Raw genomic sequence first — 14,971 nt, forward strand, 5'->3', positions numbered from 1 at the left:
CTAGGAAATGATAAATGTTTGAAACAATGGAAATGTTAATTACTTTGATTGATCATTGTGCATTATATATATATATATATATATGTTATTTAACTATTTATTTGCACCCCAAAAATATGTACTATTATCATGTGTCAATTAAAAAGAAACATAATAAAAGGAGAAAAATGATCTTATAATAAGCAAAAAGTAAGTAAGTATGATACAACAGAGGAATTATAGTCATGCATTTGCAGTAGAGCTGTAAAATGCAAATCACTGTATTAATGTATTAACGGGCAGCCCATGGGAACTTCTTCCAAATGAAGAGTGAACAGGGCAGAGCTCTGTGGAAGTTGCATTAGGAAACATGGTACTAAGAGGGTTTACACTTGTACATTTCTTTAATTTTGGTTTTAAATATTTGACTAGCAGTGTTATCTAAGGTAAATCTTTTCACTTCGTGTGAAAAGTATGTATATATTTTCTTATGAATACCTGTCACATACATTAGTGTTTGGAAGAGCAAATGTACTGATGTATAAGGTAGATTTGATTTGGGCTGAAAGATAGTAAAATTTCCTTCAGCAAACAGTGACTCCTCTTTGATTCTGAATAGTGCTTCTTCTTTCAAGGGAAGGTTTGGGGGAATACTTTTGGAATCACCCACAAATAATGTACTAAAAATCTTGTAGGCTATGCATGGTGGTTGATCCAGGCATAGATAGGAAGATCTCTGTTCAAGACAAGCCTGGACAGAGACACAAGACCCTATCTGTAAAACACTTAACACAAAAGACAATTGAGGTGTGCTTCAAGGGGTAGAATACCTGTCTAGCAAGTGGGACATCCTGAATCCAAACCAAAAAAACATAAAACCAAGGAATAAGTAAATAGGTGATCCCCCAATACTGCTAGCAGAACTGAGGAAGGAGGGGGTACCCTTTGCCTTAAAGTCTTCTGGAAAGGAAGAGTCTTCTGTCCTGGAAATAACCTCCACCAGGTAGTTTACCACAGGCATGATTTTTCCTTAATGAACACTCAAGGAAGCACACTCAATGGACTTCAGCAAAGCAGAGACTGTGCCTTCATGTTTGTGTTTATAGCGTTTGGTTTGGGAATTGGTGTAGAAAGGGGTCCTTAGAGATTGCCTTTCTCATATGCCTCAAGTAGAAGCAGCAGATATTCATGGATTTCTGTTTTCATTTCTCCCTTTCCCTCTGACCCTTCAGATATATGAGGAATCCAAGATGAATTTGGAGCAGGAGAGGCCATTTGTCTGCAGTGCCCCAGGCTGCTCCCAGGTGAGTGTGTGTGGATTCTCTCGCTCTCTGGCTTTACTGGAGGAAAATGCCTGTCCCCTGGCAATCACACCTGCCCTGGGCTTTCCATCTTTTCCAAGATACTGTCAAAGCTCCCTCACGTGAATGCCATGATCATCATCATCACCACTACTTACTTTAAGTAGTCTGAACTATTTCCCTCTTGCTAGTTAAAATACGGTAGTATTGAACGTTTTCACTCCAGATTCCAGCTGTGCAGGAAAGGATGGGAGGGTTCTCAGCCCTCTCTGGGCTTTACTAGTGAATGGCTCCTTGTTAAAGATGGAATTCATTTTGTTCTGTTTTTCCTTTGAGTAAAAGAACCCCCTAACCACTCTTCTAGAACCCATAGTTTTCCTGTATCTGAATTTTAAAAGGGACACATGTCCCTTTTAAAGAGATCTCTTGATGAATCATCAAGAAGAAATAGTATGAGAATTGGAGGAGATACTGCCTATAGAATGTATAATGGAGGGCCTGCTAACATCCATGCTTGTTTCTGATACTGATGTTGCCATGAAGACTATTACACTGGAAACTCTCCTTTTAAAAAGGAGAACTTTACCTTTGAAACATGATGGTAGTTTTTCTTTTTCTACTCATGACTTTGGGCTCTCTGTATGTTCTAGCTATTGCTATGTATGGAAAAATGATCTTATGTGGTTGTTTTCATGCCAAGCTCCGAGACACGTTTAAAACACTGAGCATAGGCATTTGTTTAATGTGGGTATTTATACCCTTTCCTTAACACTAGTATTTTCAAGGGAACTAGGAACCAGGGCCTATCTAGCCCCTCTTCCCTCACCACACACACTGCCTATGTGGTGGGGTTGGCAGTACCATATGAGACAATGATTCATATGGGCGGTCATGCCCCTTGAGACCTTTTCTTATTCTATGTCCCCAGAGAGTACCTGAAGGATTCTGGGAGAGGCTGGAGGGAGGAAGTCATAGAAAAAGAAGCTGCTGTTGCCAGTATTATCTCCTGAATACCCAGAGTCTTTTGCTCAGAGTGGAAATTTCAGGGAGTCTTTTTACTAAGTAATGTTCACTTCTTAACCATAAGTTAGCAAAGCAGTTTTGAAGCAAACAAGTTTTGAAGGTCATTCTGAAGTAGTAAGCACTATGAAAGCACAGATGGGTTCATAATAATGGGAAATTCTCTCTAGATCAGGACTCTTCGTGGTGAGTGAGAAATATTACCTTACTACCTGAAATCTCTGTCCCTAACTAAGGCAAACTGGTTGATGGTCACTTCGTTTCTTTAACGGGAAATCTCCATAGCTAAAGAGGAACATAATTGGGGCAGTTTGCTTTGGCTGTGACAATAAGGCATCAAGTTTTACTCAGGTAGTCAGTCAACACACTTTGGAAAGTCTACAATGTGCCAGGCACACTGATTGCCCAAAGGAAACAGCAGTGCCCCAGACACAGAACTTATGGCCCAGACATTAAATCTGTAACCACATGATCAGTTTATCAGTTTTAAGTTTTCATGAAGAAATAGGGTAGATCTGAAGCACAGAATAGAGGGACTGACTTCACCTGGGATGGCGAAGGGGCTCTTCCAGCAAAGGCGCATTTAATAGAATGGGAGCTCCAGGAATCCAGAAATGGTGAAGAATGGGCCAAGGCCGGTTGGGATTCCCAGCCAAAGTCAAGGTGATTGACAGTGGAGAACATCTTCAGGAAGAAGTTGTCGGTTACATCTGATAGATATGTTGGAAAGAAGAGAGCTACCTGTAAGTCATTGGGCTACAGAATTCCCCAAATTTGGCACCTATTAATGTTTAGAGCTGAGTATTTTGGTGTAGAAGCTGATCTGTGCATTGGAGAATAATTAGCAATATCCCTAGCTGCTACTCTCCAGATCTCAGTACTGGCAAACTCTGTGATCCCACAATTGCACTCACCCCAGGCATTCTGATATTATCTGCTGCCCCACTAGGGGGGAAAATTACCCCTGCTTGAGAATGAATGCCTGTCATTTGCAGTTTAACATATAACTCCTTCTCTTTGGGGGCCCCAGGTACCTCCAATCAGTCTCTCCACTCTGTGTGTGTGTGTGTGTGTGTGTGTGTGTGTTTGTGTGTGTGTGTGCATTGCTCTAAGCCATCTTTAGTCTTGTTGGGAGTCAGAATATAAATAAATCAATGCCACAGACGTGCAGTCACTGTGGCAGACACTGTTGGAGCTGGGCTAGTTGGAGGTCTGAGTAGAGGCTGTTGGACTTGGCACCCATTTGCTCACTGGCCAGGAGAGAGCAGAGGGGCGGAGGCCCGTTTGCCGAGGATTAATGAGTGAGTGGGCGGTGAGGAAGCGGAGGTGGCTAGCATAGAGGACTCTTTCAAGAGCACTAGGGCAGTGCCGGGAAGCTGAGTGATCTAATGGTACTGAGCTTTTTTTTCAAATTAAAGGATGGCCAAACTGGATTCAGCCAAAGGCCAGGAACTCGTAAGAGAAAGGGAGAAAGCTGGTGGAGGAAGGGGCTGGAAGGACCAATGCGCAAGTGTAGAACATCCTGAGGCAGGGTAGGCGTGGAAGGGGTGGAAGGAGGATCTATGAACTCACATGTAGATTCGGAAGTAGAGGAGGTAAGCTTTATTTATTACATTGAATAAACAGGTTTGTTGTTGTTGTTGTTGGTGGTGGTGGTGGTGTGTGTGGTGCTGGAGATGTAACAGTACCAAACACAGACACAACACAGGCACAGATACATGCACAGGCGCCCACACACACACACACACACACATGCTAGGCAAGTTCTCTGTCATTGAGCTACATCCCCAGTCCTTGAACAGTTTATCTTGAATGACCTTGAACATTCTGATGAAGTAGTTGGTTAACAAGGTTGACTAAATTGATGAAAAGGTTCCATGCAGGTAAAACATGAGGATTTACTAAGTTTCCTGATTTAAAAGGACAATTCTGGGCATTACCTACAACTTTAAGTGGAAAAAATGCATTTAACACTCAATGCTTCCACTTGATGTGGATATGTTTCTTTTCCTTAAGAAGTGATTATCAAAATATGCCCATCTTTTGGTCAAAAATGTAGCAGTCACCCAGTTATCCCATAGTTATCTGGTGGCATTTTAGGAACTCCAAGTCAATTGTTGTTATGGTCTTGGCCTTAGTGACAACCCACAGCCCAGGAACCTGCATGGAGAAGAAGAGGTGCTGAAAATGGAAAGGAGGTATTCCAAAGGGATGGTGGAAGGAATTCCTCGCTTTTCTTTTGGAAAGCAAACTCTGTGTGTGTGTGTGTGTGTGTGTGTGTGTGTGTGTGTGTGTGTGTGTGTGTGTGTGATGGTCTGAGTTGCCTGGGAGATTTTTAAAGTTACAAACCTTTAGACATGATCTTTATTTCAGAAGTAGGGTGTTACACACATCTCTTAATTCTTTGTAATCCCCAGAGTCCTATGTTAATTTTACTCCTCCCTTGCCCTGGACCTGAGCCATGTTTTGATTCTATGTCTGTAGTAGACTGTACATTTCAGTTATTAGCTATTTTCCTACTTAATTAAAAAGCCACAATCATTATATAATTATTTGGGAAGTAGTTATAGTTAATATTCAGTATGATAGGCACATATTGGTCCTGGCACTGAGGCTGAGGTAGGAAGTTTATGAGTTTGAAGTCAGAAAGGGCTACATACTAAGACCTTATCTAAACACACACACATATGTGTATATATATATATATGTAGATATGTATTATTTTATTGAAAATAAAAACTTTAAGACATTGATAGAAAGAGGAGGACATTTAACTTCTAAGTCATGTGTGCTCATATTAAATAGATGGTACTGTCATTATATGGTGTTATCTAATCACTATATAGTGAATAGATGAACCAACAACAAAAAAATAAAATAAAGAAATAAGTCAGTATGTCCTACAAAGCAGACTTCTATATGATATGGAATAATTATCATGCTTTGCAAATTTTGTTTTCTCTTATGGATGATACAAATGACAAGTAAATAAGTAACATTATTTGAAAACTACTTTTAGAATCTTTCATAGGATTCAGCCTTCATTCCCATAAATACAAATTTCTACTACAGTATAGAAAAGATTAATTAGAATTTACATTGTTTATCCTGAAAAACTAGGGAGCTCTGAAAGCTTATTTTTAATTGTCAAAGATTCAGAACTGTTTAACAGAATTGATTTTCTTTTCATTTATTTTATTTTTATTGTGAAAATACCATATAGAGTGGTTACAATTACATGAGCAGGGTAATGAGTACATTTCTTTTTTTTTTCAAGTTTTCAATAGTGCTTTTTCTTTTTTTTTATTGTGAAAATACTGTACAGAGGGGTTACAATTACATGGGCAAGATAATGAGTACATTTCTTATCAAGCATTGTAGCCTCCTCCTTTGTTTCCTCTTCCCATCCCTTCCCATCTCCCTCCCCGCGTGCCCCCCCGCCCCAGCCAAAGTTGTAAAGTTAGTTTTTTGACATAACGTCTTCTCTTGTATTTCTGTTACAAACATAACAACCTGAGTTGGGGCAGGGTAGGATCTTTAACAAATTGCCCCAATGCTTCAATGGCTTAACAAAACCAAAAAAACCCATTGTGTTACCTAAGGATACAGTTCTTTTGTAGATTGACAGGAAACTCTTCATAAACCTTTTTAAAAAATACTTACAATTATCTTAAAGTAGGTGTACATAAAAGGTACCCTATATACCAAAGCCGTTTGTGAATAGAATGTGTCTTGGTCAATATCACCCGCTTCAGCCTTCTCACACCCTTTGACCCACCTTAATTTTGTGGTACATACAATGAAATACTCTTAAACATCTTTCAGAGATTTAGGGTAATTGAGGAGTCACTATTTCCAATATTGTGAGTCACCATACTGTGCCATGAAATGGGGGAAGGGAATGATAGAAAGTCTTCTGCCAGTGATAAGATGCTTCTGGATGACATCACTTCCACTCTAGACCCCAGGGGCAGAGCTAGGTCCATGGCTAGAACATTCATAATAGAAAATTCAGTCCCAGCATGTGACCAGAAGTCAGACAGCAAAATAGTTCAGGGAGTCATATTTTTCACAAGCCTAACATTATCTGGAAATGAAAAACAAATATGGGTTTACCATTCTAGACAGAGTGCAGAATTTTAAAAATAATTCATTATGTTACTGTGAAATCATATGCATAATGTATAAAAAGAGGACAATTGGTGGACCAAGTCTTCACAAACCGAAACATACTATATGAAGGTCACAGTATACATTTGTAGACATATGTGCCAAATAGTTAAGCATGGTATATAATTCTTTGCCAAAGTCTGACACGAATTAACATTCTCTCCTATGTCATGCATTTCTTTTAGTTTCAGTTAATCTATAGATAATGTCTAGCATACTAATCATGACTTCAACTTAATTTTACACTATTATGTAAAACAGTAACCACTAGACCAAAGTTCCACACCATTTTGCAAAATTTCAGTGCTTCTCAGATCTAAATCCACTTTCTTGTTTTTGAATATATATATAACATATATACACATGTATATATACATGTATGTATAGACACATGTATATCATGTGTATATATGGAAAGATGGGAACATTTTGATTTTATTATTCTGCCATTATTATTTTTATGCTGTTAATTTTTTAAAAATATCTAACGTTAGGCAGGTGCTTTAAGACATAGTATATCTTTGGTGTTTACTATTTAGATAACTTCAATAGTGCTTATGCACTTGTTTCTATTTTATCCCTTAGCTAAACACAAAATCCAAGGTCTCTCAGATGAAAATCCCTAGTTTTTAAGGAGGTATCAGTATAGGTCCTTAGATCTAGGGGATCTCTCATAAGAATTATGGCCTTTAGCTGGGTGCTAGTGGCTAACACCTGTAATTCTAGCTACTCAAGAAGCTGAGATCTGAGGATTGTGGTTTGGAGCCAGCCTGGGTAGGAAAATCCGTGAGACAATTATCTCCAACTAAGCCCCACAAAAAGCTGAAAAGAGAGCTGTGGCTCAAGTGGTAGAGTGTTAGACTTGAGCACAAAAACTCAGAGACAGCACCCAGGCCCTGATGTCAAGCCCCAGGACCAGCGCGCGCACGCACACACACACACACACACACAGAATTATAGGCCTTTTATGGAGTCCCCAGAGGTGAGAGGAGCTGGAGAATAATTGAATGCAAAGTGCTCTAACTTACGTTAGTACTAGGGAAGGTTCTTCTCTACTGTAGTTAACCCCTTGGTAAATGGATGCCTATATTTGGATATAATTAAAAAGCACATTACAGCCATTTGCTTGCATAAAACAGCATGTAACTTTACATTGTTACGCCTTCACGCTTTTTTCAGACTTGAATTTTTGTGTGCCTGTCATATTGGCAAAGCTAAATAAATCTTTTTCTCTACAATGACAAATATGTGTATAAAACTGAATGTTTTTTCTCCCCTCCTTTCCTTTTCTATTTGTTCAACAGCGCTTTCCAACAGAGGACCATCTGATGATTCATAGGCACAAGCATGAAATGACTTTGAAGTTTCCCTCGATAAAAACAGACAATATGTTATCAGGTAAGGGTACATCAGGCAAAGAAGCTGTGGGTAATCAGCCCAGTTTCATGCACTATACTTATTTTCCTGTTGGTGGGCTGATTCTCACTGGCAAATTCTACACTTTGAAAAAATACATGTCTAAAGAGTGGCAGAAATATAATCCGTGTAGTGAATATCCAAATAATTGGAGAGCTGCATCTCCTCATTTTTAGTCATTACATTGAAATTTGGATCCATATGATTAAAAAAGTATTCTGTGATCACTCAGACAACATATACTAATCAAGTATCTGTAACATACACTGCGCTGTCATGAGTGCCGTGGGAGGTGTATAGATTAATATGTCTCTTGTCCTAAGAGCTTGCATGTGAAGACTTAGCTAAAATAAAGGCTCATACACGACGTGTATCAAATGCATTGTACAAGGAACAAATGAGGTATAGCCTCAGTGGAAGAGGCTCTGCTTCTAGCCTGAAATAATCAAGGAAGTTTTCCTTAAATAACTACTGCATAAGTGAGAGACTAAGTGGAAATGGGAAAATTGAACTTTTCTGAGCCTCATTTTCCCGATTAAAAGGAAATGACAGTAGCTTTCTACCCTATTTCACAGGCTTATCATAAAGATTCAAGGAAAGAATGAGGAAAGAATGTCAGAGTGTGTCTCATAAACCTGTGTGAGGTAGCTGGATCATTTCTGATGACCCTTCTTGGGATAGAAATATTTGGACTAATGTGTGTCTCCTTGTCATCCTGAACGAGATGACACACCCATGAACATGTTTTTGTTGATAGCAGAAGAGAAACTGCTGGTCTGGCAGGCATGTCTTGTTTGACTGTTTAGCACTTAAAATGTCCAGGTATTGTCCGATCATGACTTTTGGAAAATTCTCTAAGAGTTGCCAGGAAGGGCCCAAAGAATGGGAACAGCTAACCCAACAGAGGGGCCTTGATCCTCAGTCCTGATTGAAGTATACTCAGCTACGGTACTTGGTTGTGCCAGATCAGCATGAGCACATACTATCGCAGCTTCCTAAGTGCACCAGGAACTTGTTCACACAGACACTCTGTGATGGGGTAACCTCTGGTTCAAACCAGCTGATCACTTCTCTGATCACCGCCACCTGGCTCTTCTCGCAGCTCCTGTTTGTTTTGAATTAAAATGAATAAACTGGCTTGTCAGAGGCTGACTTGACTTTCCCTAAGACCTTTAAGGAGATACACAAGTTCAAACCTGTGAGTTATAGAAGCCTAGAAGAGTTCTTATCCTTTTGCCTTGATCGTTTATTGAACTCCATAGAGTAACATCATGGCAATGTACATATATGCAAATCACAAGGCCATAGGCTTTGTAACTCTCAATATTTAAGTCCACAAATTCTTTATTTTTCCCCAAGTTTGATTCCAAAAATTGGCTGTCTGGTGGTAGGGGAGCCAGAGATAAGTGTTTGAGAGTGGCAAGTGTGTAGGCTATTGCTGGTGGGTAGCAGAGTAGTGTATCTTCTAGGACAACTGCTAGACTGGTTCTTTGAGAGTCCCAGTTGAAGTTCTGGGGGAACGAAAGCAACTAAAGAGACTTAATAGTGAAGTGAACCACTCTTCTTTTTGCTAGCTAAAAGTAGAATTTTGATGATTCTCCTTTAATTATTTTTACTAATCTTGTTTTTTTGTGGGTCGTGGGGCTTGAACTCTGGGCCTGGGTGCTGAAGAACTCAGGGAAAGCCCTCTACTACTTGAACCACAGCATCACTTTCACTTCAATTATTTTTATTGGATCCTTATTAATGTGTGGTTGTTGTTGCCAATCATTGGCAAGGCTAGCTGGAATTATTAAGAGAAAAGTAATGTGAGGTTTGGAATGACAAAGCAAAAAGAGAAATAAATGCAAGGAACACGGTATGAATAATATAGTGGTGTGATTTTTTGCTTTCTCATGTGTTATGCTGAAGTTGTTATGTGCCACTTAATACTCTCAGTGAAATTAAATGCTGTGTTTTGAAACTTGCTACTCTCCTTGCATATTCTCCGGTCTCACAGGGTTTTCTTATTGGAAGACATGCACAAGTGTCCAGACCAGGCCATTTCTTTGCACTTAGAGATTTCCATTCCATGATATATAATATGCCAGACTTGCTCACATTGAGTTATAATAGATTATCTGTTGCATATTTTTACTTTGCTGTTTTCCCCTAGGAAACAGTGAAATATTTATTTATATCAAATCTTTTTGTTTATAATGATAGTGTTAGCATTTTTATTATGATTACAAATTTGAATATTTTACTTGTTTATATCTAGATTCATTAAAATTTGAATTTATCAAAAGCTTGAGAATCTACCTTTATTACCATGTTCATAAAGTATTACATATTTTAAGCCTATTTTGAAGTCTATTTTGTCATAAATGAAATTTTATCATATGATCTTATTTTGTGATAAGTAATTTTGCATAATTGAAAGATAAAAGTAGAGTCAGGCCTAGTTACCCTGGAGACAGATATAAAGATTGTAGTTCAAAGCCATTGTGTAAGACAATTCTGAGAGACTCTTATATCAATTAAGTAGCAAAAAGCAGAAGAGTAGGTGTTTCTCAAGTGGTAGAGGACCAGCCTGGAGTACAAAAGCTTATCAAAAAATGTGAGGAGGTTCTGAGTTCAGGCCCCAATACCAGCACAAAAATGAAAAGAAATATAAAAATAACATTTAAAATGAGAACAAATCAAATTGTAAATAAGCATCAGATAAAAACTCTGTAATTTCTTTTTGGACCATTTTTTTATGTGATATATTCAAACAAAAATGTATTGTGAGGGCTGGGAAGGTGGCTCAGTGGTAGATCACTTGCCTTACATGCATGAGGCCCTGGGTTCGATTCCTCAGCACCACATAAGCAAAAAGAAAAAAGCCGGAAGTGGTGCTGTGGCTCAAGTGGTAGAGCGCTAGCCTTGAGTTGAAGAGCTGAGGGACAGCGCCCAGGCCCAGAGTTCAGGCCCCACGACCAGACCCCCCCCCAAAAAATGTGCTAGTTTCTGGGTGTGTGGCATTGATGAAGAACATGAGGCCCTACTTCTTATGAAACTTGCCACCCTGTAATGGGGTATGGAGGATGAGAGACAATACACTGCACAATAATCAAGCAAAGCAAGCGTAGAAAGAATCCTTAGTGAGAAGTGCTGCGAAGACAAAACTTGAGCATGGGACTGCAAGTGCCCAGCAAGTCGCCTAAGGAAGGGCAGTGTAATAGCCTCAGCATCTGCTCACGACCTGACTGTGTGCACTGTGGGCTCAGGAGTCCTTTCTTCTTGACTTTTGAGCATGGTGGGGACTGGGCATGGTAAGACTGCAGGACCGGATGTGGCATCGCTGGCTGTGTCTTGAGGAACCAGAGGGACGGGAGGGATCAACTTCCTCCTCCCGCATTTCTTTTCAGATTCTTAGCTCCCACCTTCTGATGTTAATAAAGATACAGTACTTCATCAGCCACACAGTTTTCTCGATTAAGTCTAGAATCATGGTCCATCTCTAGGTCTGGGATCTAAACCTAATTCTGTGCCCAGAGAAGAACATGATTTATGGTTGCTACAAGAGGCTAACCCTGATCTCTTGAACAACCCAAATGCATTGTTGGCAGCCCTTTGGTACAAACTTTACCATGAACTCTACTCAGTGGTATCTTGAGGGGAAAGTGAGAGGGAAGAGGCACACCTTGCTCCATATTCTTCTTAGAATGATCTGGGCTATTTACAAATCGGTTGGAGCTAATAAATATATAAACCATGCATGCACTTACCATATGTGTGGACAATTTCATTGACAGTAAAGGTCTATAATATTTCTGAGTATGTACATTAATTGGACTTTTATGGAACATGGGGTGGTGGAGATGGCTTGCACCAGGGGGCAGTACAATAATAGTAATAGCTACCACTTTGTCCTATGGTGCATATACATTACACCATTTAATCCTCTGTACTTTTTTCATATGAAGAATCATGATCCAAAGAACAGTTTGTCCCAAGTCCTGTAGATATTGCTTAAGAACTAGATTCACCATGTTTTACCCATGGTGGCACTGTCTCTTGGGATGGAGGCAGAAATTGTAATGTCAGTATTACTGAGAGATTCCATTGCTCTTATTGAATAGTCACATCCAATAAAAGGTATATTTATTGAAAATAAACATTTCTAAAATTCCATTCAGGTTTGTAGTTGTTACTCATTATTACTCTTATAAAAGATTATGTATCTTAAGATTCATTTATAGTCAGGTAACAATGACTTATGCCTATAATCCTAGCTACTCAGGAGGCTGAGATCTGGAAGTTCAGTTTAAAGTTTGGCCAGGTACTCTGTGAGATTCTATCTACAAAATAATTATCAAAAAGCTGGAGGATAGAGTGACAATTGATTAAGTGCCAACTGAGCAACCAAGACCTGCAAGAGTGAGGCCCTGAGTTCAAATCTCAGTAACACAAACAGGTCATCAAAATGGTCATGAATTCAAACTATCCTTCATTATAGCTGGTAGGTGTTAATGAGTTTATCTTTAAATCAGGTTAATGGAAAATGATCTACAATTACTTTTTGTAGTTGTTTTAGTGTTTCCACATTTGGTTGTATAAGACATAAAGAAAAGATATTTGCTTAAAAGTTAACATCTCTTCTCTGGTATACAATGCCTTCCTTTCCCTTACCATTTTTTGAAATTGTTGACTTGGCTTCTTTGTCTTTCTTTCTTTCTTTCTTTCTTCCTTCCTTCCTTCCTTCCTTCCTTCCTTCCTTCCTTCCTTCCTTCCTTCCTTCCTTCCTTCCTTCCTTCCTTCCTTTCTTTCTTTCTTTCTTTCTTTCTTTCTTATTGAAGGAAATGAAATATAAATGACATATAATTCAGGTGCATCTTTGGAACTAAATAAGGTAGCAATTTTTATTAACTATGGAGTGGAATAACCATTTTTTAAAAAGAAGAATCAGGCTTCAGAATGTAGGAATGTAGCTTTGTGCTTGCCACTTAGTTTTACTTTGCAATAATCATACTGGTTGGGGCTCGAGAAGCTTATGGACAGTCTATGAATTGATAGGAATCTCTGAGAGTCACTTTCAAAGGTAATGCCAGCTATATGTTCATTGTCTGTTCCCTTGATAATGTGCTCAGAATTTCCTATCATATCACTGATGGTGATTCCTAAATTGTAGAGGCAAGTTCGTGGCGTACATACTTTCTACCAACTACACAAATAGGGTGTTAACATGACAAGTGCTGTTTCAGGGCATAGTGATTTCCCGAAGAGAATGCTTTTCCTTAGCAAGTAGATCCAGCCAGGAGAACTAGGCACTATGAAATAGTTGGCAAAGAAATATTTTATCCCTTTGAGTGTCGAGCTTTTAAATTTTAACTTTAAATTTATCTAGGTATAGTAATTATACTACAGGGTTACATTTCAGTACATATGTACAATATGGAATGATCAGATTAGATGAACTGGCATATCCATTGATTTGAGCATTTATCCATTCTTTGTGTTGGAAGCATTCAGAATCCTTTCTACCAGCTGTTTTGAGACACTCAATCGTTGTCACACACAGTGCTCCTTCTGTGCTATATAGGATGTTAAGACATTTCTCTTATCCAGCTGTGCCTTTTATCTAATTAAGCATTCTCTTTCTGCTCCTCTTTTCCCATCCTTCTCAGCCTCTGGAAACCACTATTCCATTTTCCACTTGTATGACTTTTTAAGCTTCCACAAATAAGTGAGAACATATAGTATTTGTCTTCCTGTGTCTAACTTAGCATACTGTTCTCTAGGTTACCCCAGTTGTAGCAAATGACAGGATCTCATTCTCTTTCTCATGATAAACATCTTTCTTGACTGATTGGTGAAAAACTCCCTTAGGACCCATGCAACAGGGAAAGAAGTGGATGAGATTTCCTGCTTGCATTTGTCCCAGGTGCTTGGTCTCTGAGGAATCCTGTGTGCTTTTTGAAAACTCTTTGCTAGAGGGTGTTTATATAGCAATAATTCAGAGTAGAAAAGTAATAATCATAAAAATTTTGTACTCAGATGAAGTTCAAATGAAAAGTGTATTAACTTGTAGACTCATTCACTTGTTCCTCACTAAAGTGAAAGTATTGAGAAAAGGTGATTGTAAAACAATCATCTCAGCTCAGGGCTCCTACTGAAAATAGTTCCTGTCAGGAACCCTTGTGTCCATGGCTCATGCCTGTAATTCTAGCTACTCTGGAGGCTGAGAACTGAGGATCACAGTTGGAAGCCAGCCTAGGCATGATAGTTCCAGAGATTATTAATACAAATTAAGCAGTAAAAAGCCAGAAATGGAGCTATAGCCCAGTGGTAGAATGCGAGCCTTGGGTGATAAAGCTAAAGGAGAGTGTCTGGGCTTATGGAATAATGCATGAGAGAGGGAGAGAGAGGGGGAGGAAGAGAGGGGGGAGGGAAGGAGGGAGGGGAAAGAGAAAGAGGAAAAAAGAAAAGAAAAAGGAACTAGTTCCTACAAATCCTTGGAGTATCTGCTGTATCTATGGAATGAGCAAACCTTAGGTTTTATTTATCTGCCAAATGAGCACACTATTCATGCTTATTCATGATGTGCCATAGCTGACTGATGCATGTTCTTAGATCTAAGTAAGTCCCTTATCATCATTTTGACTATGGCTATGTTTTTACCCACTAACGTCAGGTCTAATTTGATCAGGAACAATTATTTGACAAAGGCATTCATAATTCTGCCATGTGGGGGTTAAGTAGCTGATAGATTTAGCTGTGCTTCTTTTGTGCATTCATTTGCACATTTTCTGGCTTACTTGAAAGTGGACTATGTAAGATAAAAAAACGACTGGAGACCCTATATTGACTTTCTAGTAAATATTAAAACAAAAGTTAAGCCTCCTTTTTCTGGTTCCTGTTGTAGCTGTAAAGAATGGGGTCATTCGCACACAAAAAGTGGTGAATTAAAACTTAGGAACAGCATGCCTTGCGTATTCCAAATGTGGACTTTAGATACCTCATTTAAATTTCTTTAGCTATATCATACAGTAAGGAAAAGTAATAATCATAAAATCTTTGTGCTCAGGTGAAAATAACAACTTTAAGGCTACCTTCTGGAC

At 38.9% G+C, this 14,971-nt stretch overlaps 1 protein-coding gene across 1 annotated transcript in view; it reads left to right on the forward strand.

The window, feature by feature from the left end:
* Creb5 (cAMP responsive element binding protein 5) overlaps positions 1–14,971 on the forward strand; it is a 434,800-nt gene that overhangs the window by 76,480 nt on the left and 343,349 nt on the right. Inside the window, exons 2-3 of the mRNA XM_042685053.1 lie at positions 1,212–1,283; positions 7,775–7,868. Coding sequence (XP_042540987.1) covers positions 1,230–1,283; positions 7,775–7,868 — 148 coding nt within the window. The 5' untranslated portion in view covers positions 1,212–1,229. The remainder of the gene's footprint in view (positions 1–1,211; positions 1,284–7,774; positions 7,869–14,971) is intronic.

Source organism: Dipodomys spectabilis, unplaced genomic scaffold (genome assembly GCF_019054845.1).
Source record: "Dipodomys spectabilis isolate Male_0828 unplaced genomic scaffold, ASM1905484v1 ptg000092l, whole genome shotgun sequence".
In the NCBI taxonomy this organism is placed as follows: domain Eukaryota; kingdom Metazoa; phylum Chordata; class Mammalia; order Rodentia; family Heteromyidae; genus Dipodomys; species Dipodomys spectabilis.